Consider the following 24,789-nt stretch of genomic DNA (forward strand, 5'->3'; position numbering starts at 1 on the left):
AGAGCACTGGCCCTAAAATGGATTGATTTATATTTCTATATCTTGTTGCATACTTCTTGGTGTTGAAGGGCTATTGGACGCACTATACACCCAGTAAGTACTGGCTGCTATCGGCAACTGGGACTCATCGCCAATGCCGGACATTGGCGTGATTGCTCATGTCTGGCATTTACCCTTTAGATGCCGTGATTAAAGTTGATTGCGTTATTTTAAAATGTTAAAATGCTGGTGCAGGTCCTTTAGGGGGGCTGATCAGAACTTCTACAGTGTGATTGGGGGGTCCAATCAGCCTGAATGATGGCCAGAAGTTCCTCACCTGCCATCTGCTCGTCTCTGCTTCTTCGGGCTTCTTTGGTTGGCTGGAGAGGCAGAGCACCAATAACACTGGTGAATTTTAGGCTATGGCAGGGTTTGCACTAGAAAGACAAAATACCAAAGTCCAGAATTGCTGATTTTCAGGTAACTTCATATACCATGATAATATATGATTAAAAAGTGATCAAAGAGTCCCATTAAAAATAAAAATGGTACCAATAAAACAACAGATCACAGCACAAAAAAAGTTCTCTTCCACACAGCCCCATAACTGGTAAAATAAAACTGTTTATAGGGGTCAGAAGAGGACAATTTTAAGCATACTCATTTTCTTACAGAAAGTTATATATTTCGCTCTAACTATACCATGTCCCGTTGTCTTTTGTGGGTAAAAAAACTGATTCAGTGTGGAAACCATGTCATGTTTAGAGGATGTGGATTAACCCCATTCACATCCTTCGTGTATAGATATAATCTGCTTCCAAAACCATGGCAAAATCTACAGTATCAGAGTGAATATCCACACTATAAATCCAAGGATATGCGCAGGGCCTTAAGATGAATAAGGGTAAAACATGAAACACTTTGCCAACCAAATATGCCAGGGAGGCTGTAATGATTCACTTCTACATCATCCATACAGTATTCTTGGACTCCAATATATAGATGCCCTAGAAATAGCAACACATCATTAAACTGCTTGTAAAGTAGGTTTGTAAATGACTCAGGGTATTGATCTATGATCTAGAATGAAATCCGTATTCTTGACCTAAGGTTAGATTCATGGGAATGCTGGTTCTTGCCATTTTATTTGCATTACTTGTCAAGTGTATGCAGTAGTATGTCCAATATTTGCTTATCCGGATCAGTAAGCAGTGACTATGCCAACACTTGACCTGACTTTGTTTGATTGCAGCTAAAAGCTCCTGTATATTTTATAGATAGGGTAAAGGCACATAAAAAAGACAAAACATTTTATAATTTTTTTTTTCCTTTTAGAAAATAAACGCTAAACAACATGACGGAGTATGCCAGCGCTGCAAAGATGTTCTGGATTGGCGTGTAAAATACAACAAGTACAAGCCATTGTCTCAGCCGAAGAAGTGGTAAGTGACAGTAGTTTATTACCTAGTTGCTGCGGCTCCGGAGCCAGGGAATTTACACAGCCTCTACCAGCTTCCTGCTAATGCCTTCAGGGAAAGCATGAATGAGTTGGGAAAACAATAAAGCTTTTATCTGAAATCTGAAACTTCTTCCATAAAGCGCGTGGCTGGAGCATTAGTATTGTATATAAAACTGTTCTTGAAAGAGATCCATCATTAAAGAGGCAGTGATGGAACTTAAAACACAACCTAAAAAGGGCAATACACCTGACGGTTAGCTTTACCTTTGAGTCCAAACATTTATGTTGCGTTCATAGACCTATTGTCTCAGCTAAACCAAGATGACAAAGCGCAAATGCCTTCAACATTTCTCTGCTAATAAAAGTGTCCATTCTACAGTGCACTTTTGTATGATGATGAATCCTTATTATGCAGCAAAGATGTTTGTCTTACTTTTCCTGTATAATCCAAAAAACTAATTATTAAACTGCCTATTCACCTTAGATTAGATTAACCCTTTTCCAGAACAATTTTTTGACACACGTAATTAAAAAATGTAAAAAAATCATATTCACCCCATGACGACTATACTATAAATAACTGTCTGCAGAGCTGCTCCTACCAAACATTAATAAAATCGTGCCTGTCATTTCAGGTCACCTTTCAGGCTAACAGGCCCTGTGTGTAAACAACACTAGTTCTGGCCTTTATGTAATTTGGATATGGCATTTTTCAGCAGATTTTTGCAGAGTTCATACATAATTTGCAGCTCTCCCAGAGCTTGTGGGCGGAGTTCACTCCTCCTCTCCATAGACTTGTATTGCTTGTGTTGCAGACATAGGACAAAGCTGAGCTGATTTTTAGATAAGAAGTTTTGAGCAGCAGGGGGGAGTTTGATAACAGGAGAAAGAAGCATTTTTGTCTCATAAGGTATATTACAAAGTTTCTTATATTCACTTGTACTATTGATGTAAGCAAAGTTTGTTTAAATGACAGTTCCTATTTAACATGGTTGGGTTTCAGGCTTGCACACAGAGCTGTCAGCAGGATTGAGCTGTGACACTGAAAAAAATTATACCCAGTCACTGAAAGTCCACTGCTTCCGAATGGGAACGCAGGGTTGCTTGCAGATTTTATCATGAATCATGACCTCCCAATTGATGTCATTGGGAAAGAGTTACAACAAATCCGCAAACAATCTGCAACAAAAAATCTTTAACAAATCCTCTACATGTGCATTTACCTTTTTGAGTTTAAAGGGATACTCCGGCCCCTGTATTGCTCGTCGGATCTTCGCACCATGCTGCAGATAACACAGGGTGCTGCAGGAGATAACGCAGTGGTTCCCAGCATTGGGACCCCCCCCCCCCCCGATCTGACATCTTCTCCCCTATCCTTTTGGATAGAGGATAAGATGTCTAGGGGCAGAGTACCCCTTTAAGCAGAAAGTTTTTACGGTGTATCATTTCAAACTTCTAACTTTACAGACGTAGTCTCCTGACAAACCACTGTCCATCTGCTCCATTTGTAACCCATTAAGGAGAGCATCTCAATACCAGCATCTAATGGTCTGCTGGACCTGGCCTGCCAATGCTTGCATAGTCAGACACTTTTTTTAATGCCACATACTCCCTGCAGGGATCATCAGGGTTAGAAAAGTTGGACTTTAGGGGCGAGATTTATCAAAACCAGTTAAGAGGAAAACCAACCAATGAGATCGCTACTTTCATTTTTAACAAGGCCACTACAAAAGAAAATAAGCAATCTGATTGGTTGCTTTGGGCACTTTTCCTCTGGACAGGTTTTGATAAATCTCCCCCAAGGTGATCACCTGATTGCTCGGGGTTTCCAACAAGATCTCTTTGGAAAGTACGAAGAAAGAGAAGGTGTCTCAGGTGCTTCTCATGCTCCAACCCTTCCTGTGAGGGGGTCAGCTGTTTGCTGCCCCAAATTCTATTTAGAAGGGAATTGTCTCCTGCAGCTGGGTAACCTTTTTACCAGGCCTGCAGTAAGCAGCTTGTTGAGTAAATGATACATTATCTGAAGAAATCGTGAGAGAGGATAAAAAGAAGCACCTCATAGATCAGTGTGTCAGGACCAACTGAATTACCTTACACCAGAGAGCAATAACTCAACTGCTTACCTTTGGTGGCACCATTGCTATTAATGCATATTGGTAACGATGTTGCAGTGTCCAGTTGACTTGAGGGAAAATATGATCCACCTTAATATCTGGTCTAGAGTAGAAGGAAGTAGACCCAATCTGGATTGCACCACTCTCAGAGAAAGCTTATACCCATACAGGGTTTAGCACTGACCTCTTAAAGGGGCTATCCATTGTTTTTCTTTTTTAAATGGACCTGGCTGTGTTAAGAGGGGACAAGGAAATGAACTGCACAATGCAGTGCCGTCCCAGTGCTCACTGGGTTCCTGCAGATCACTGCTTCCCGGTATAAGTCTCCTCACAATTTGATGCCCACTCAGCCAATCGCTAACAGTGATAACAACATAAAAACATGGGTATTTCAGCGTCAAGATGGTGACCAAGAAGCAGTGATCAGAGGTGACCCGACAACCCCTATGTTAGGATTTTAAGGGTAACTTTTATGGTGACCTGTCAAATGTTGATGGTCTGAATACTGAGATCCCCATGATCGCTAAAACAAAGGGGGAGATGTGCTTGCTTATTTCCCTTTAACACTGTCCTCTGTACGAGCAGTGCACGTATTTATACCTATATCTATAAAGCTGTACATTACTACTGACTTTCTAAAGATAGCCAAAAGACACAGTACACGTAGCTGAGCACTTCTGCCTGTTCGTTTTTTGGGATCGGTGGTGGTGATTCTTGTGTAAAACATCATTTCTGTTTAGACTTCATGCACATTAAAATAACTGGAAGATGTTTCCTGTTTACAATGTTCCTGGAAGATGAGTGCACATGTCTCTATGTAATGCACAAAAGCCGCCTAGTTATTCATACAATTCCCTTCAAGGTTATTTTAGTAACATTCTTTGTGTCATATGATCAGCTTCTTAGAATCATCAATCCAGAGGGAGTTGTACTTGTGTTAGAGGATATTCTCTTCCAGACACATCACTAATTCTGCAGACAACATGCTTTTGTCTTTATTTACCTCCAGCACCACTGGAGATTATGGGGTTGGGATTTTTTTTTTTTGTTCCTAACTATGACTTTGGATAGTCTTTTGTGGAACTGGTCAAAGGTGTAGGTATTCAATGGTTTGCTACAAATGTTTATGACCATTATTTTACATTTATGGGATGAATGTTTTTCTAACAAATGAAAGTTTTGTGGATCCTATGCATTAGTTTTGTTTCCAAATTAGGGACACTTAAAGCGGTACTCTGGTGGAAAACTTTTTTTTTTTCTTTAAATCAACTGATGCCCGAAAGTTAAACAGATTTGTAAATTACTTCTATTAAAAAAATCTTAATCCTTCCAGTACTTATTAGCAGCTGTATACTACAGAGGAAATTATTTTCTTTTTGGATTTCTTTTCTGTTACGACCACCATTTTAGGAACTGTCCAGAGCAGCATATGTGTGCTATGGGGATTTTCTCCTACTCTGGACAGTTCCAGAAGTAATTTACAAATCTGTTTAACTTTCTGGCTCCAGTTGATTTAAAATTTCCCTTTAAGGCAAAATACCATACATATAGATACATGGTTCTTTAAAAAAAGACTTTCATTCTCATTGTAAATAGCCACATATAGCCCAACCAAATACTAGCAATATTTATTGCAGTGGTATCCATACTGTGCCCCCCCCCCAGATGTTGCAAAAGTACAATGGGTTTCCGTGCATGCTGGGGGTTGTAGTTTTGCAACATCTGGAAGTCCACAGTTTGGAGACCACTAATTTATGGTCATCACATTCTGAAAAAGAAAAAAAAGATATGCTGAACCTATTGAACATACAAGATTGCCTCACCCACATTTTTCATTTCTTAAATAATTTGTGTAACCGTATTATACACTATAGGTGTTACACAGAGGAGGGGACACACTTTAGCAGGGTACACAAAGTAGGGGACACTATAGGGGCTACATACGGTTCTCCCTCTCTATATGACTGCACGGCACGCTGGTGTGTACAGTTCCCACTAGCTGGCTCTAGGCTGTGCTCCTCTTTTCTCCTCTACTGGGTGTTACGGAGCAGGATGTGAATCCTCTAACCTGTGTGGCTGATGACACGGACCGCATCAGGGAGCGGAGTCTAAGGTGCCGCTGGTCTTCACCAGAGCCCACGGCAAGGCAGGATGGCCAGGTCGCTACCCCCGACACGGCTTGACCACACAGGTAGCTGGGCAAGGTGAGGTACCGAAGGATAAGGCAGTAGCGTAGTCAAATGTTGCAGAAGGTCAAGGCAGGCGGCAAAGGTGCATAGTCAAATAACATAGGAAGGTCTGGATACACGGGTAAGGCAAATAGGCAATATGGAATGCTTAATTTCAGGCTAGGGGCACTGAAGATCTGTCAGGGAAGTGTGGGAGGTGCAGGGACTTTATAATGTAGTTTCAGGTGCAACAACTAATTATGGGCGCACTAGCCCTTTTAACAGCTGAGCGTGGTGAGTGACGGGCTGGGATTCGCATGTGGGCGCATCCCACAATGCGAATCCCAGCCCCTCCGGCAGACGGGGACACAGGGACTGGCGCAGGGCTGGGCTCAGGACTCAGCTCCAGCAAATTTTCCCTTCAGCAAAATGCCAAACCACCGTTTTTGGGCTGATCACTTTCAGTTGCCGACAGTTCAGTGCATCCCTAATACATAGTTAAGAAGAGGCGGAGGCAAGGGGTTTTGGGGAACAGAATAGTGTGCACACTACACTCTTTGCCTTTCTTTATTTGTATAGATAACCAATACCTATGCTGTTTGAGAAAGGACCCAATGTGGCATTAAAATCTTTGATACAAAATATTGGAAGGCTTTAGCACTATTTGACGTGATGTATGTATATTGTTTGCTATTCACACCCCACTTTTATTTAGTGTTAAGAAAATCTACCCTTTAGGTTACATTCAAACGTACGCAGATTTGATGCGCAGGATTTTCTGCTGCAGATTTCATTGTAAACTAAATGACTGAGCCCAGCTTCTAATCTGCAGTAACCAAATCCTGTGCATCAAATCTGCGCAGAATACTGTACGTGTGAACGTACCCTTATAGTCTCTTCACACGTACAGGATCCTGCTCAGATTTGATGCACAGGATTTTCTGCTGCAGATGTCAATGTAAACTTAATGAATGAATACAGCTTCAAATCCTGTGCAGAATACTGTACGTGTGAATAGACCCTTAAAGTTTTTTTTAACTGTTGTGATCATTAGTATATAATAACTCTGTGATAGTTTAATTTCCTATGACCCTTGACGGTTGCATCATTGTGGTTTTTTAGACCCTTGGTTAACTGTAAGATTAGATTACATTCTGTTCCGGTACTGACCTGCATCACATGACCAGCACTCCAAATCGCTGAAACCTGCCATGTGCTGTGCTTTCTCTTGGAGTGACTAGAGAAAGGGATTTCCGCTGAACACCTCATTTGCTGCAAGTTTTTAGAAAGTCTCTTTGATGATCCTGTGATCTTGGTGAGGACCAAAGGAGAGCCAATAACTGGCTCATAAAGACCCCTAAATAACCACACTATGTTGTACACCGTAGGGGGGACAAGCAGGACACAAATTTTTTTTTTTGCTTTGGGTGCTTCTTTCAAAAGTACCTGTCGGTAAAAAATATTTTTCAGATGCAATGGAGAGAGAAGTTTTGATTGTTCGGGTGCGGAGTTCACTACCAATCAGGAGAACAAATGAGAGGGATGTGGTTGTACTTTTCTTACAGCTTCTCTGGACAGCCCAATAGACTTATAATGGAGCCTCAGCATCAAAATTTGCTGACAAAGAATGAAGTGCACGTTTCCTGAAAGATGGGGGTCATATCACTGAGATCCCAACTATTATCATTTTTGACACCTCTATGTGTCATGTCAAAAGTTTTTTTTATTTTTTATTAAAATGACCCTTTAAGTGTTCAGTAACACTAGTTTAAGCACCAAGGTTGTATTCAGCTGCAATTTGTTCACTACCTGTTTGTTAGAATGACTCCTGATAATTAGAGATGAGCGAACTTACAGTAAATTCGATTCATCACGTACTTCTTGGCTCTGCAGTTGATGACTTTTCCTGCATAAATGAGTTCAGCTTTCAGGTGCTCCGATGGGCTGGAAAAGGTGGATGCAGTCCTAGGAGACTCTTTCCTAGGACTGTATCCACCTTTTCCAGCCCACCGGAGCACCTGAAGGCTGAACTAATTTATGCAGGAAAAGTCATCAACTGCCGAGCCGAGAAGTTTGTGACGAATCGAATTTACTGTAAGTTCGCTCATCTCTACTGATAATGTTACATGCACAGGATCCACCTCACTTGGTGTTTTATCGCACCATTCTTGGTAGACTCTTAACACTGTTCTACAAGAAAATTCAAGATGGTCTGAAATCCTGGCTAGTCTCGTGCCTATCACCATGCTATATTCAAACGTATTTAGATGATTACATTTTCTTATTCTAAGGGGGGTTTAATGCACAGTGTTTTGTTGGTTTGTAGTTATTTTTTTTCTATTTTTCTATTCCCTTTTATATTTCTCCCCCCTATTTCCTTTCCATTTTGGCTTAAAATCAAGACTGGATGAAAAGCTGCCACAATACTGTATGAACACCCTCTTCTCCCCCTTCTCCTAAATGTGGATTTCATTTACTTAAAAAAAAAACTTTAGCTGTAATCATCCATGCTTGCAGTTTCTATCATCTATTACCAACTGCTGTTGGTTGGTATACTTGTGCTGCTCAGTATACTAATGAACCCATACACCATCAGCCAGGTGGTCACCACTTTGGTTCTTACCAGGACAGCACTCTGGACACAACTTGTTGAGAACTGAGCAGTGGAGATTACTAGAGATGAGCGAACTTACAGTAAATTTGATTCGTCACAAACTTCTCGGCTCGGCAGTTGATGACTTATCCTGCGTAAATTAGTTCAGCCTTCAGGTACTTCGGTGGGCTGGAAAAGGTGGATACAGTCCTAGGAAAGAGTCTCCTAGGACTGTATCCACCTTTTCCAACCCACGGGAGCACCTGAAAGCTGAACTAATTTATTCAGGAAAAGTCATCAACTGCCGAGACGAGAAGTTCGTGACGAATCGAATTTACTGTAAATTCGCTCATCTCTAGAGATTACCCCTCGTAGACTGCAAACATTTCCATACATTGTCAAGGGGGCAGTCAGCACTGTCTAGTTGTAAATTGGCATGAAAGAATTTAATTGAAAATCAATAAATCAGCAGAGCAGCTTGGATAATAGAAACTAAAAACTTCTTTACTGCCTTAGACAGCATTCAGAGGTACTGTATGCTTTATAACCACATGGATCATAAGAACCTGTAGTCTGGAGATGTTTATGTTGATCTAAGCAATCATTTTCTGATGACACATTCCTTTTAAGTGTAAGTCCAATATATAAACATAACAACTGTACTCTACACAACTAATAAAACATTATTCATACAAATACCATGCATTACTTAATGGGGTTTTCTGAGCTTAGAAAAAAACATATACACTGCTCATAAAAATAAAGGGAACACTTAAACAACACCAAGTCAATCACACTTCTGTGAAATGACACTGTCCACTCAGGAAGCAACACTGATTGACAATCAATTTCACATGATGTTGTGCAAGTGGAACAGACAACAGGTGGAAATTATAGGCAATAAGAAAGACACCCCCAATAAAGGAGTGGTTCAGCAGGTGGTGACCACAGACCACTTCTCAGTTCCTATGCTTCCTGGCTGATGTTTTGGTCACTTTTGAATGCTAGGGGTGCTTTCACTCTAGTGGTAGCATGAGGCAGAGTCTACAACCCACACAAGTGGCTCAGGTAGTGCAGCTCATCCAGGATGGCACATCAATGTGAGCTGTGTCAAGAAAGTTTGCTGTGTCTGTCAGCATAGTGTCCAGAGCATTGAGGCGCTACCAGGAGACGTGGAGGAGGCCGTAGGAGGGTAAAAACCCAGCAGCAGGACCACCGCCTTTGTGCAAGGAGGAGGAGCAGGAGGAACACTACCAGAGCCCTGCAAAATGACCTCCAGCAGGTCACAAACGTGCATGTGTCCACTCAAACGGTCAGAAACAGACTCCATGAGGGTGGTATGAGGCCCCGACATCCACAGGTGGGGGTTGTGCTTACAGCCTAACACCGTGCAGGACATTTGGCGTTTGCCAGAGAACCCCAAAATTGGCAAATTCGCCACTGGCGCCCTGTGCTCTTCACAGATAAAAGCAGGTTCACACTGAGCACGTGACAGACGTTACAGAGTCTGGAGATGCCATGGAGAATGTTCTGCTGCCTGCAACGTCCTCCAGCATGACCAGTTTGGTGGTGGGTCAGTAATGATATGGGGTGGCATTTCTTTGGGGGACCGCTTAGCCCTCCATGTGCTTGCCAGAGGTAGCCTGACTGCCATTAGGTACTGAGATCCTCAGACCCCTTGTGAGACCATATGCTGGTGTGGTTGGCACTGGGTTCCAGTGGCAGGAGTGTGTCAGCAGCTCCTGCAAGAGGAAGGCATTGATGCTATGGTCTGGCCTGCCCGTTCCCCAGACCTGAATCCGATTGTGCACATCTGGGACATCATGTCACACTCCATCCACCAACGCCACGTTGCACCACAGACTGTCCAGGAGTTGGCGGATGCTTTAGTCCAGGTCTGGAAGGACATCCCTCAGGAGACCATCTGCCACCTCATCAGGAGCATGCCCAGGCATTGCAGGGAGGTCATACGGGCACATGGAGGCCACACACACTACTGAGCCTCATTTTGACTTGTTTTAAGGACATTACATCAAAGTTGGATCAGCCTGTAGTGTGGTTTTCCACTTTGATTTTGAGTGTGACTCCATATCCAGACCTCCATGGGTTGATAAATTTGATTTCCAGTTATAATTTTTGTGTGATTTTGTGGTCAGCACATTCAACTATGTAAAGAGGAAAGTATTTCATACGATTAGTTCATTCATTCAGATCTAGAATGTGTTATCTTAGTGTTCCCTTTATTTTTTTGAGCAGTGTAGAAATGTATCTTTGTGTGTCTGAATGCTTACCAGGTGAGCACCTTTTAGAAGTTAGGTATTATTTTCCTTATATGGGCCAAATCTGTGTAGCACCTTTTTTGTTTTGATTCTGCCAGGGCTTGCTGTTGGTTGAATTGGTAGTATAAAGGGCTACGGTTTCCATTATTCCTTTTCCCTTTCATGGACAAATTTGAACTTTTATGATGTAGTAGGGCAGTTAGGTTTCCTATATTGGACACCTTTGCATTTCCTGCTGTATAGACTACACTTCTGAGAATACACATGACCAAAGCAAGCTTTCAGTCAATAAGGAATGCTGGACGATTTAAACTCTGAAGATAGCAGAAATATAAATGCACCTGAAAAAGATTCTTAAACTTTGTATCAGTACAAGGATATATCTACATTTCTTTTTCTTGCCATATAAATAAGGTTTTATGCACCCTTAAGAGTCCCTATATACATTATTTTGGCTAGTATATATTATGGTCCACATGAATAATCGTACATTATTCTGTCATCTGCCCTTCAGGCATCTTTGGACTACAGTATAATCTTGTATGGAGTATATTGCTATGGTTCTAGCCTTGTTTCTTATTTAACATAAGGTCAACTGCTGGGTGAATAATGTGCTATGACGCCTTCATGGTAAATGTTGAATGTTATTTGCTTTGTGGTAAATGCAGCAGTGCTGAAAATGCACAGCAATTTAAGTCACACCTTTAGTGAAACATTATGTCTGGAGGCTAGGAGACCTGCTGGTCAGGTATCTAGAGAAACTCTAAAGTTGTGGGTAGACTCTACTGCATATGGGTGTAGTCGCCCTTTCAGTTCAGATAGGTTTGTGATGTCACAGTGAGTAATTGTGCCAACAGTGTCTAGGAATGTATTCATACCATTTTAGGTGAGTAAGCCTTCTACTACCATTCAGCTGCCTATGAGTTTTGTGTACATACCTTTTAAGTTATATTTCCCCTTTTCTGTTCTCTTTTGGCTTTACAAATACTGTTGAGATGGACATTTTATACTCCTTTTTATAAAAACTCTGGCTTATAAATAAAAAAAGGGGGGGGGGGGGGTCCCCATACCATGCAGAACATAAATCTTGTCTGGCTGCAGCATCATCTTTGTCCCAGCTAAAGCACGTGCTGGAACAAAGTCCAGTAAGTGAGGGCCAGGCTAGCATTACTCTGTGGTCACACATGTCCTGTCTGTCAGCAAGAAAACGGAAAGGAGGGAGTTACAAAGCAGCATACGTCGGTTGGATGAAAAAAAACAGTACTTAGCTGCTATATGCTCCAGGGGAAGTTGTGTAGTTCTTTTCAGTCTGACCACAGTGCTCTTTGCTGCCACCTCTGTTTTTGTGTCAGAAACTGTCTGGTGCAAAAGAGGTTTTCTTTGGGGATTTGCTCTTGCTCTGGATAGTTTCTGATACAGACAAAAGTGGCAGCAGAGCGCACTGTGCTCAGACTGAAAAGAACTACACAACTTCCTCTGTAGTATACAGCAGATAAGTACTAGAAGGATTAACCTCTTAAGGACGCAGGACGTACCTGTACACCCTGCGCCTGGTCCCGGTATATAACGTGGGGTCACACTGTGACCACGTGTCATACCGGGTTTGTCCCGACGGCTAATGATACCTGAGACCCTGGGCTAATAGCGTGCGGCACCGATCGTTGTGCCGCGTGCTAATTTCCCTTTAGATGCTGCATTCAAAATTGATCGCTGCGTCTAAAATGAAAGTAAAAGCTTCCCGGCAGCTCAGTCGGGCTGATCGGGACCATCACTGTGTAATTGCGATGTCCCGATCAGCTAGAACGTGAGCGGAGGTCCACTTCCCTGCCTCAGTTGCGTCCGATCGGCGATTGATTGCTCCAAGCCTGAAATGCAGGCTTGAGCAATCGACCGCCGATAACGCTGATCTTTGCCGTGTCAATGCACGGGAATGATCTGTGTATGAAATCGGTATGTGCAGTTTATTAGGGAAGGGGTTAAACAATCTTTTTTTACACTTTTTTTTTTTTTTTGCAGTGTAATAGCCCCCCCCCCCCCCCCAGTGGCTATTACACTGCAAAAAAAGGTGTGAAAAAGGTTGTTTGACCCTTTCCCTAATAAAAGTAAGAATCACCCCCCTTTTCCCATAAAAAATACAAAAATAAAAAACCTGTTTAAAAATAAACATATGTGGATGTGGTGTTGGTGCGTGCACAAATGTCCAAACTATAAAAATATATAATTAAACCGCACGGTCAATGGTGTACGCGCAAAAAAATTCCAAACTCCAAAATAGCATATTTTTGGTCACTTTTTATATCATGAAAAAATGAATAAAAAGTGGTCCAAAAGTCTGATCAATATAAAAATGGTACGCAAAATGGCATAAAATTTGCCCTCATACCAGCCCGTACGCGGAAAACTAAAAAAGTTATAGGGGTCCGAAGATGACAATTTTAAACGTATAAATTTTCCTGCATGTAGTTATGATTTTTTTTATTTTTTTTTTGTAAGGAATACAACATCAAACCTATATAAGTAGGGTATCATTTTAACCATATAGACCTACAGAATAAAGATAAGATGTCATTTTTACCGAAAAATGTACTGTGTAGAAACGGAAGCCCCCAAAATTTACAAAATGGCATTTTTTCTTCAATTTTGTCGCACAATTAATTTTTTTTCAGCTCCGCCATGGATATTTTGGTAAAATGACTGCAAAGTAGAATTGGTGGCGCAAAAAATAAGCCATCATATGGAATTTTTGGTGCAAAATTTAAAGCGTCATGATTTTTAGCAGGTGAAATGCAAAAACAGAAAATTGTTATCTTTATCACAGGTGTATTTTTGGACAGGAAGTTCCCACCCTGTGGATTTTTTTCCCCTATTTAAGGAAGCCTTTCAGGGTCTTGGAACTATCTGTGATAAAGGGGGGTGTATCCATCCGAAACGTGTACAGATGTCCTTCTGATGCTCTTCTTCGTGTTTGTATCTGCTTTTATCGCCTAAGAATAAAGTTGGATTTTCGTATGCCGGACTTCCTTCCTTTCTTCAAAAAATATGGAAAAACCCTGCATCCTTAAAGGGGTGGTTAAGATTTTTGGCTATATTGCATCTTCTTTTAATGTTCATGTTTTTTGCAATTGACATGTATTATGTGTTTGTGTAACGTGTCGTTTTTTCTTACCTGTTTGTGGGCCAGGAAGTTCTGTAGTTCTGTGTTGGATCTCTTACTGTTGTCCACAGGTTAGGATTAGGCTGTGGACAAGATGTCATGTGTTTTTTTTTTTTTTTTTTTTCCCTCTGTTCTTTCAAAACTGCATGACAGAGATAGGCCATGCCCCCTCATCTTTCCCTCCAGGTGGTCACAGGTGTGCATGAGAGCAAGAAGCTCCTACACATCTCCTCATCTCCCCTCCCCCTGCTTTGTCTTCTTTCAGTGCCGACCTGCGTCCTCAGAAGACAGAGAAGATGTATGTGAAGGGATAACAAGGTACACGGGCTGGGGATGTATAGACAGCAGGGGAATAAATCTCGGACTGGGGATGATTTCTATATGTGAAGTGGGGGGGGGGGGGGGGCTCCTTAATGACACTTTCTGGAAGTTGTAGTCCCTGTTATGTGTATATATGCTAGTGTTTACAAACCAGTCTGCCTCCAGCTGTATCAAAACTACAACTCCCAGCATGCCTGGACAGACTTTGGGCATGCTGGGAGTTTTAGTTTTGCAACAGCTGGAAGCACACTGGTTGGGAAACACTGTCCTAGCCTATTCAGCATACACATCATGTTGCACCAGTGTTTCCAAACCAGTGTGCCTCCAGCTGTTGTAAAACTACAACTCCCAGCATTCCCAGACAGCCTTTGAGCATGCTGGGAGTTGTAGTTTTGCAACAGCTGGAGGCACACTGATTGGGAAACACTGGCCTAGCCTATTCATATATATTACAAAGTGCATTGTTTCCCAACCAGGGTGTCTTCAGCTGTATCAAAACTTCAACTCCCAGCATGCCCAGACAGCTTTTGGCTGTCCGGGCATGCTGGTAGTAGTAGTTTTGCAACACCTGGAGGCACCCTGGTTGGGAAACACTGGTGTGTGCCCTATAGAGGTTTGGTGAACTACAACCCCCAGGAGACTACAGAGGCAGTGTGCTGGTGTTATACCACAGACTGAAGACTCCTGAATGACACATGCTGGGAGTTGTAGTCCCTTTTGTGTGTGTATGACAGTGTATCACAACCAAGGCTGATTATATTAGTGTGCTGTGTATAAGGGGGCCAACCTGGGAAAATAGTAGGGTGGGTAAAGGGCGGAACAAACCCCAAAAAAAAGGAGCCGACCCAAACCAGCAAGGCACGTGGCATGCTGGGATTTGTAGTTTTCAGCACAGCTAGAAACAGGAAATGGAAGCAAAGATAGGAAAACAAAGTGGGGGATAAAAAGACAACAAAGAATGGAAATAGAGTTGCCTAAAAAACAAGAATAGAAATGAAACAAAACAAAAAGAGTAAGTCAAAAACGGAAAAACACGTTGACCACCGGAGTACCCCTTTAAGGGGTTAAGATTTTTAAATAGAAGTAATTTACTAAAATGTTTAACTTCCTGCAACCAGTTGATTGAAATTTTTTTTTTACCCTTTTAGCTTGTCTTCTGGGTGTCAGTCCAGTGTTTATTGCTGTACTGTGGTATCTGGTGCTGTGGAAAGGTACTCATGGCTCCAATGTGGTATCCAGTCCATTGTGGAGGAGTGTTTAGTGCTGCACTGTGGGCATTTGTGGTCTTTTATGGGATGGTCCTCTCAAAGAAGAAAGCATACGCAATGTGGGTTAAAATGTCTGTCAGCAAGCGTGTACAGTCCATAAATAAGCTACCGTATATACTCGAGTATAAGCCGAGTTTTTCAGCACGATTTTTCGTGCTGAAAACGCCCCCCTCGGCTTATACTCGAGTGAACTCTCCGCCCTCAGTGGTCTTCAACCTGCGGACCTCCAGATGTTTCAAAACTACAACTCCCAGCAAGCCCAGAAAGCCGATTGCTGCCTGGGCTTGCTGGGAGTTGTAGTTTTGAAACATCTGGAGGTCCGCAGGTTGAAGACCACTGTATCAGACATTGACAAGCGGTGATGATGAAGGTGGGGAAGGGGTGTCGGGGCTGATGACATGTGGTGATGATGACAAGGGGACGATGAAGAGGGGGTGTGGGATGATGACAAGGGGATGATGAAGAGGGGGTGTGGGATGATGACAAGGGGATGATGAAGGGGGGTGTGGGATGATGATGAAGGGGGGGGTGTGGGATGATGACAAGGGGATGATGACAAGGGGATGATGAAGGGGGGTGTGGGATGATGACAAGGGGATGATGAAGGGGGGGTGTGGGATGATGACAAGGGAATGATGAAGGGGGGGTGTGGGATGATGACAAGGGGATGATGAAGGGGGGGTGTGGGATGATGACAAGGGGATGATGAAGGGGGGTGTGGGATGATGACAAGGGGATGATGAGGGGGGGTGTGGGATGATGACAAGGGGATGATGAGGGGGGGTGTGGGATGATGACAAGGGGATGATGAGGGGGGGTGTGGGATGATGACAAGGGGATGATGAGGGGGGGTGATGATGAAGGGGGGGATGATGACAGGGTAATGATGAAGGGGGGGATGATGACAGGGTAATGATGATGAGGGTGTCAATGACGGGGGTCTGGATGATGACAGGGGGGATGATGTATTTCCCACCCTAGGCTTATACTTGAGTGAATAACTTTTCCTGGGATTTTGGTGTGAAATTAGGGGCCTTGGCTTATATTCGGGTCGGCTTATACTCGAGTATATACGGTAATAAAAATGTTGATAATAAACTAAAATAAAAGATCCAAAAATTGTCTTTTATCATGTGTTAAATTACTCGTCCCCACAGTGGTTCATCCTCTTATTCTTAGTCCCCTGCATTGCTCACCATCTGATTCCTAGTCTCCAGCAAGCTGGACAATCTCTCATTCCCTGCACTAAGCCTGGCTCATTATCTTATTTCTGTCCTCCATAATGACTACCCATCTCATTTCTAGTTCACAATACAGCTCCCAATCTCATTTATGGTCCTCAGCATGGCTTTCCATCTTATTCCTATACCCAGTCTGATTCCCCATATTATTCCTAGTCCACAGAATGTGTCTACCGATTTAATTACTCCCAACATAGTTCCCCAACTCATTTCTATGACCAATTTCCCAGTAAATGGAAGGAGGTTAATATAGATAGTGTGATAAAAGTAAAACATTATCACTTATATAAATAGACTCCCTATATAGAAAATAATTTAAGATTATAGGGCCATATTAGTCATTTGTTCCTCAGTTTTATTTGGGGGTCACATATATCTATGCATTACCTCTGTGGTCGCCCAATTGTAGTCATAAATTTACCCTTGGAAGTTAGAACACCTTAAATATAACAAATCAACTATCAGACATTATCTACAAATGAATTACCGTTAAATAAATTACTGTTACAAGTTACCTGATTGACCCTCGTAAATTTTTAGGTAGAGTGACTGTGCCTGAGAGCACTCCTAAAACTGTAAGCTGGCTACACTGCTCTATCTAACCAAGCTAATTTTTCTGTCCAGGTGCCGGCAATATGATGTGGATAGCGATACATGTCTTACTGTTACATGCTAACAAGCCTTATCCCCCACCACCCGAGGGCATACTGTCTGAAAATGTTTAGATGTATCAGACCTAAACAGTGTATCCAGCCAATGTAGTAGAAGTCAGCATTATTCTAGACAGTCTAGATCTAGTCTGTATTATGGTGGGGACTAATTCTGGGGTCTGATTCTGAGGTCTGTATTATGTTTGGGTCTGATTCTGGGGTCTGTATTATGGTGGGTGGTGATTCTGGGGTCTGTATTATGGTGGGTGGTGATTCTGGGGTCTGTATTATGGTGGGTGGTGATTCTGGGGTCTGTATTATGGTGGGTGGTGATTCTGGGGTCTGTATTATGGTGGGGGCTGATTCTGGGGTCTGTATTATGGTGGGGTCTGTATTATGGTGGGGGCTGATTCTGGGGTCTGTATTATGGTGGGTGGTGATTCTGGGGTCTGTATTATGGTGGGTGGTGATTCTGGGGTCTGTATTATGGTGGGTGGTGATTCTGAGGTCTGTATTATGTTTGGGTCTGATTCTGGGGTCTGTATTATGGTGGGTGGCGATTCTGGGGTCTGATTCTGAGGTCTGTATTATGGTGGGTGGTGATTCTGGGGTCTGTTTTATTTAGGAGGGGTCTGTAGTATACAGGTCTGAGTTAAAATGGTTATTCTCACTGTAAGGTCCTTACAGGGAGAAAAATATATAGGGACAATTCTGGAAAAAAAAACACCCTGTGAAAAGCCACACCCATAACAAGCCACACCCATATTGTCGACACACCAAGTGACTTGGAAAAAATTTGGGGCACAGCACTACCAAAAGGTTGCCCACCCCTGATCTAGACAGTTATTGTAGGATGAGATGGGGCATTAAAGTAAAATAAGCATGCTGCCACTGAACCTCTCTTTCTCAAGGGTGTGGGCAGTGGGAATGAAAGTGCATCACTCTGCAATCTGGCCCTCAGTAACTTGTAACAGTAATTTATATAATTAATTTGTTGCTACTGTCTGACATTGTTGTGGTTCTCTGTATACTTTGTGGTGTTATGAGATGGGAGCCCAAAGTTCCCCTCAGTACTATCCCCTTGCATGGTTCCCAACTCAATCCTAATCCCAACATGGCTTCACATCTTATTTTGAGTAACCAACATGACTCCCTATGTCATTCCTGGTCCAGAGCATGGCTTCCAATCTCATTCCTGATCCCAAGCATGGATCCCCCTGTCATTTCTAAACTAAACATGGCTCCCACTATTATTCCAGGCCTCCAGCATGTATCCTCTTCTCATTCCTGGCCCCCAAAATGGCCCCTCTCCCAACTTTGGCATGATGTGGGCTGCAATCTCCCCAACTCATAGCCTTCATTTTTCTGCCTCCTCCCCTTGCTTTATCTGCTTCAATGCTGGCAGTATTCCTCCCTTGATGTCCCTTCCAAGTCACCTCCTCGCTTCATTCTGATGATGCAATGCAGATCAGATGTGCTTCCAGATTATTCGGAGTGCACCTAAGTCCAATGTGTAGTCTTTTCCATGGTGTTGCAGCTGAAAAATCTGCTAAAATGGTGGGGTTTGGTCGGATAAGGGGCTGGTCTGATTCTAGAGGGGCAGCTTATATAGGCTATAATAAAAGTAAAATCAGTCACAGAAAAAAGTGTTCATGATGGGGGGAGGGGGGTTCCTTTTCAAAGGGGTGGTCTTGGGAGGTTTCACTGTATTTAGTGCTGCATGGCGTTCTCTGTAGGGTACTGTGGATAGGAATTGGATGATTTTCTGTGATATTTGGAACTGCTGGAGAGGTATTTAGTGCTGCTGGTAAGGTAAATAGTGCTGCACTGCCTTATCTCTGTAGTGCTGCTGGAGAGTAGGTTGTGGCTCTCAGTACTTGTTCACTGGTAAGGTCCCTACATCACCACAGATTGGCTGTTGAGGCCTGAGCAGAAAAAGATTGAGAAGCACTTTTATTGTCCTGTTTTTTTCTTTATTGGGGGCCAGTCCTGGTGAATATTTAGCAGTTTAGGTTTTATGTATATTTCTACAAGTATCCTGTTACTTTGACTCTACTTTGTGACTTAACATGTTGGGAATAGATGACTCCTCCCATTCTTCCCCCTCCACCCCACAGTTGTGGAGCCGTCCTATCCCCTCAGGAACTTCTCCACTGAACCAATCAGTCACTGGTTGGCTGAGCGGGTAGGTCTTTTAGTGTCAGGGTGACACAGAAGCCAGAAAAAGCAGAGACCAGAGGAGGACCAGGAGTGTTGGGTTAGCAGCTGCAGGGCAGGTAGAAGTCCGTATACAATGTTTATTATTCTTACACCACTCTTTGCTGTAGCAAAAGTTTTTGTCTTTCCTGGATAACCCTCACCAACCCCCATGACTTAAATGTACCTCATGGTAAGCGTGGACTTAACATGACATGAGGTACATTTACGGCATTGGGAGATGGCATTTAAACATAGCTGCACTTTTGCCGCAACTGACCTGACTAAAGCTCTTGCCAGTTTTGCACTATAGATACAGTGGTGCGTACTGACCGCTGCCTCTATAGGGTTAGCTTGCCTAGCTAGCAGACCCAGAGGCCATAAATTTTCCTCCGGCTGCCATGGCAGCTCTCTGTGCACCACAATCGCATCACAGGGTCACCAATGGGTGACAGCCAGCCAAAAAGAAATATGCAAAGATAAGCTGTGATGGGGAGAATAGAATCTAACGTTTGGTTTATATGACCGCTATATTCCTGCCAGACCTGTGCAGATGGCCACGATCGCCACGATCAGACATCTAAAAGCTTAGATCCCGGAATACCCCTTTAAAAAGTAGGGAATGTCAAATATCAAAAATGCAAATGTTTCAAAATTTTTGCATGATAACTGACCAAAATGTACCATTAAGATAGAGCACATAACATACAATGTGTCGCATCATTATAGATGAGCTGAAGCATTGCAAAGTTATTAGCACATAAAGTAAGACAGGTCAGATGGACTTTTGTCCTGAAGGCCACAATTGCCTGCCTTCTTAAAGGGGTGCTCTGGTGTAAAACTATTTTTTATTTATTTATTTTTTTTCAAATTAACTGGTGCCATAAAGTTAACAGATTTGTAAATGACTTCTGTTTAAAAAAAATCTTAATCCTTCTGGTACTTATCAGCTGCTGTATACTAGAGAAGGAGTTCCTTTCTTTTTGAATTATTCTTCAGTCTGACCACAGTGCTCTCTGCTGACACCTCTGTCCATGTCAGGAACTGTCTAGAGCAGGATAGGTTTGCTATAGGGATTTGCTCCTGCTATGGACAGTTTCTGACATGAACAGAGGTGGCAGCAGAGAGCACTGTGGTCAGAGAGAAAAGAACAACTCAACTTCTTTATGGAGCATACAGCAGCTGATAAGTACTGGAAGGATTAAGATTTTTAAATAGAAGTAATTTACAAATCTGTTTAACTTTCTGGCACCAGTTGATATGAAAAAAATATATAATTTTTTTCCCACCGGAGTACCCCTTTAATAAAAGGCAAGTAAATTCCTGAAGCTGGGAGTAAAAAAAAATAAAAAAACCTGGCACTTTGGTTTTTGATCTAATGTATCGTGTGCAGTACATGACGTGTGGGGCAGAATGTTACATTATGTTTTTTAACATCTAACCTGCCATTATTTGATGGGGTCTTGAAATGTTTATTCATATCTGTATCACTACACACTCCATGTAGTGCTTGTCAATGTTCTTTGAGAAGGGGGATTGAAAAATATTACATTAGAATACCCCCCGAGGCCAGGATCAGTGACCTATAAGAAGCAAAAAAAAGAAAATAATTAAATAAAAAGGACAGTAAGTGTGCCCCCTAATGACATGCAGGGGTGTGGAAATTTTATTTAAAAAAAACTACTTGTCCCTCATGACGATCCACTTGTCCAGACCCATTTTCGCTTTTACGCTCTCATTTTTTTCCTCCTCGCCCTATAATAGCCATAACTACCTACTATAATGATACCTTTAATTTTTCAACATATTCTCTGAACCAATATATATATATAGCAACTCTCATATGAAGCAGCACCTCCTTGTATCCAGATGGTTGGGTGCAGGCCCTTGAACCTTGGTGCTCCGGTCCTCTTTAAATATAAATGGATATAGGCAGCACACCAAAATAGGTGAAAAAATAAGTGCTTTATTCCAAGGAAAATTGACAACGTTTCAGCGATCTCTCACCGCCATTTTCACTTGAAAATGGCGGTGAGAGATCGCTGAAACGTTGTCAATTTTCCTTGGAATAAAGCACTTATTTTTTCACCTATTTTGGTGTGCTGCCTATATCCATTTATATATATATATATATTAAGGGAAGTGAAATTGAGATAGTAAAAGATAATTTGGCAGACTTGGTGGTTTTCTTTTCTGCGCCATTTACCTTGTGGCTGAGATAACATGTTAGTTTTATACTTTAGGCCGCCTGATTACAGCGATACCAGATTTGTATCGTTTACGTCATGTTTTACTAATTCTGGTCTTCTTCAAATTTTCTTAATTGCCATTTTTTAACCCCTGTAGCTTTATTTTTTTTCCACATACCAGGCTGTATGAGGGCTAATTTTTTGCGCCATAATCTGTTTTTGTATCAGTACCCTTTTGGTATTGATCTGACTTTTTAATCGCTTTTTAACTTTTTTTTCAGGGATATTATAAAAATTGCAAATCTGTGGTTTGGTATTTTTTTTACATTTACCGTACAGGATACATAATGTTATATTTTATTAGGTTGTACAATTCAAAGCAATACCAAATATGTTTATTTTTATTATGTTTGCATGGTTTTATATAGGAAAAGGGGGTGATTTGAACTTTTAACATGGAAGGTGTTAATGCAACGGTCTTCAAACTGTGGCCCTCCAGATGTTGCAAAACTACAACTCCAGGCATGCCCGGACAGCCAACGGCTGTCCTGGCATGCTGGGAATTGTAGTTTTGTAACATCTGGAGGGCCACAGTTTGGAAACCACTGGGTTAATGTGTGTCTTTCAAACTTTTATTAAACATCCCTGGACATGACATGACTGTCATAAGGTTACATGTATTAGGGTAAATAGTCCTGGGTATCATAGTGTGTTCTAACTATATAAGTGAGATGCCCATAATTTATGGTACATCGGTCTGATAACTGTTTCCATTTAAAGAAAGACTTCAGTAAAGGGGGGGGGGGAGTCTTTTATTCTTCTGCGGATTGGAGCATTAGTGTCATCTGTAATTTTCTGTGTGATTTTTGCCATTCTTCTGTGTATTCTGTAATTAGACTGTCATCAGGCCCTGTGAGATTATGAATCAAAGTAAAGCTTTAATATGGAGCAATTATTTCTAAATCTCCTATTTTTTTGCTTTAACCCAGCCTTCCAAGAATTTAACAGTGGGAGACCATGACCATTGTTTCTGTAGTTTATCTCATAAACCTGATGGGTATATTACTAGCGCTGGCTCTTGCATCTTCATACACTTTAATGTGCTTATGTTGATTGGGGCTGTGCATGTACAGTTTAATGAGCTTATTATGATGGAGCTATGGAAAGAAACATAGTCCTTTACTCAGAATACACCACTTAAAGGGGATATCCAGTAGAAAAGGATGGGGGCGATTGCAGCTGGGGAGCAGAGCAGGTCATCTGAGACACCGCTGGAGTGCAGGACGGTTTTTTTTTGTTTTGTTTTTTGTTAAATGCTCTTGACTACCCACTTCCCGATGAAAATCCCTTCCAACACTGTATGGACAGCTACTTCGTTTTTCCTTTTGCCCCTGTTTTGGTAAATCTCTCCATAAACTTGGTGACCATAAAGCTTAATATTCCCTGAAATATTAAAAACCACTTGGGATCAGATCCTCTTTGTCGATCATGTTCCCCTTCTATAATTGTAAGGATATTTTTGAAAACTAGTTAAATTGCTATAATCTAATAACTGCTTGTTAATCTGCTCTGCCTCAAGGCCTATGTAATTGTAAGGCACTTTACCCAAATGTTTGCTTTTTTTGTAAGTTACATATATGGGATAAATTATTGGGATTTACACTGTTTTGTGTTTGTTCAGTGTGAAATGCCTGCAGAAGACCGTGAAGGATGCTTACCATATCATTTGCAAGCCGTGTGCCCTTCAGCTTGAACTTTGTGCCAAGTGTGGAAAAAAAGAAGACCTTGTTCAGCCGTAAGTAGTGGATAGAAATAGCGACTTGGAGTGCCAATGCCTGTGTAGCCTGGAGATGTAGTATGGCCTGGCATAACTAGACCCTTAGTATAAAAACTCCTATCTTGTCTGTAGGAGGATAGGCGTAAGTCTAAGAAGATAGGAAATCTTGTTTCATTACACTTTAAGAGGCTTTACAAACAGTATTTTTTGTCAAAATAAAACTGGACAGAACTAACTTCTGAGGGAGCCGACCGGAGTGCAGTGCTGACCCCAAAAAATAGTTACAAATGTCATAACGCTGGCGGTATGACATTTGTAACTCTTCTTTTAATTATTTATTTATCTTTTGCTTGAATTGGAGCTCGATTAATCCATGACTGGATTAGTCGGCACCGAATCCAGTTACCGTTTTTTTTTATTGATAATTTTGAATAATCGTTGCACCCCTAACATATATATTATAGATAGATGGATGCACAGTATAACTTGTAGTTAAAATTCGAAATAGTACTGAGTACGGTACTTTAAAATGCATCTCACTCAACTGTGGGTCTTGCCACTGATTGTGGGCCAATAAAATGTAAAATGTTCCCTAAATATTGGTTGATCACAAATTATACGCGTTAGAGGCTAATGAGATCAGATTTTTCCTACAGTAGTAGGACCATCCCTGTAAGGCTCCTTTTACACTATACTGTTGCTCCGTTTTAAAGGCCTGTTACAATGTCCCGTTTTTAGAAAGGCCTTTAAAAACGGCTGTTAAAAAATCCCATTCAAGTCTATGGGATTTTTTGATTATCCGTTTCACCCATTATAGCCTGTTATGACTAACGGACGTTATTTGTGACGGGAGAAAAATTAGTGCATGTGACGTTTGTTCTCCCGTCACAAATAACGTCCGTTAATCATAACGAGCTAGAATGGGTAATCACAAAAACCAATAGACTTGAATAGGATTTTTTTTTACTTGGAAAGGGTCTTTAAAACAGAGCAACATTATAGTGTAAAAGGAGCCTAAGGGCGCGTTTACACCACATTTTTGTTATTCATTTAGAGTAGATGTTTACCCCTTCCCTCCCTGGGACGATTGTGTATATTCTTGCAGCAGGTATAGTCCCCCTCAGGACATACCCATACATCCTGTCTTTTTGCGCTCTCCTGGACACGACACAGGAGATCAGCGGCTGGAGCCGGCTATCGATTACCCCCGGTGTCCTGCTGCAGCTGCTGAGACCAAGACCACAGCATCTTGGGATTGTATTGTATTTCTTATGATGGAATATTGTTGCATACCATGTATTTTTTTTTTTGCCCTTGGGAAATGTATGAAAACGGAAAGCTGTATGTTTCTAAATCTTTCACAGATTTATTGTTTTTTATTTTCAGGTGTAGTAACAGGGT

General features: G+C 41.8%; 1 protein-coding gene across 4 annotated transcripts in view; it reads left to right on the forward strand.

Moving 5' to 3' along the window:
* The window catches only part of C1H9orf85 (chromosome 1 C9orf85 homolog), a 49,614-nt gene that overhangs the window by 18,060 nt on the left and 6,765 nt on the right, over nucleotides 1-24,789 (forward strand). For all 4 annotated transcript variants that reach the window (XM_056523090.1, XM_056523091.1, XM_056523093.1 and 1 more), the window contains exons 2-3: nucleotides 1,315-1,421; nucleotides 23,293-23,406. In XM_056523090.1, coding sequence (XP_056379065.1) covers nucleotides 1,315-1,421; nucleotides 23,293-23,406 — 221 coding nt within the window. The remainder of the gene's footprint in view (nucleotides 1-1,314; nucleotides 1,422-23,292; nucleotides 23,407-24,789) is intronic.

Source organism: Hyla sarda, chromosome 1, assembly GCF_029499605.1.
Source record: "Hyla sarda isolate aHylSar1 chromosome 1, aHylSar1.hap1, whole genome shotgun sequence".
Lineage (NCBI taxonomy): Eukaryota > Metazoa > Chordata > Amphibia > Anura > Hylidae > Hyla > Hyla sarda.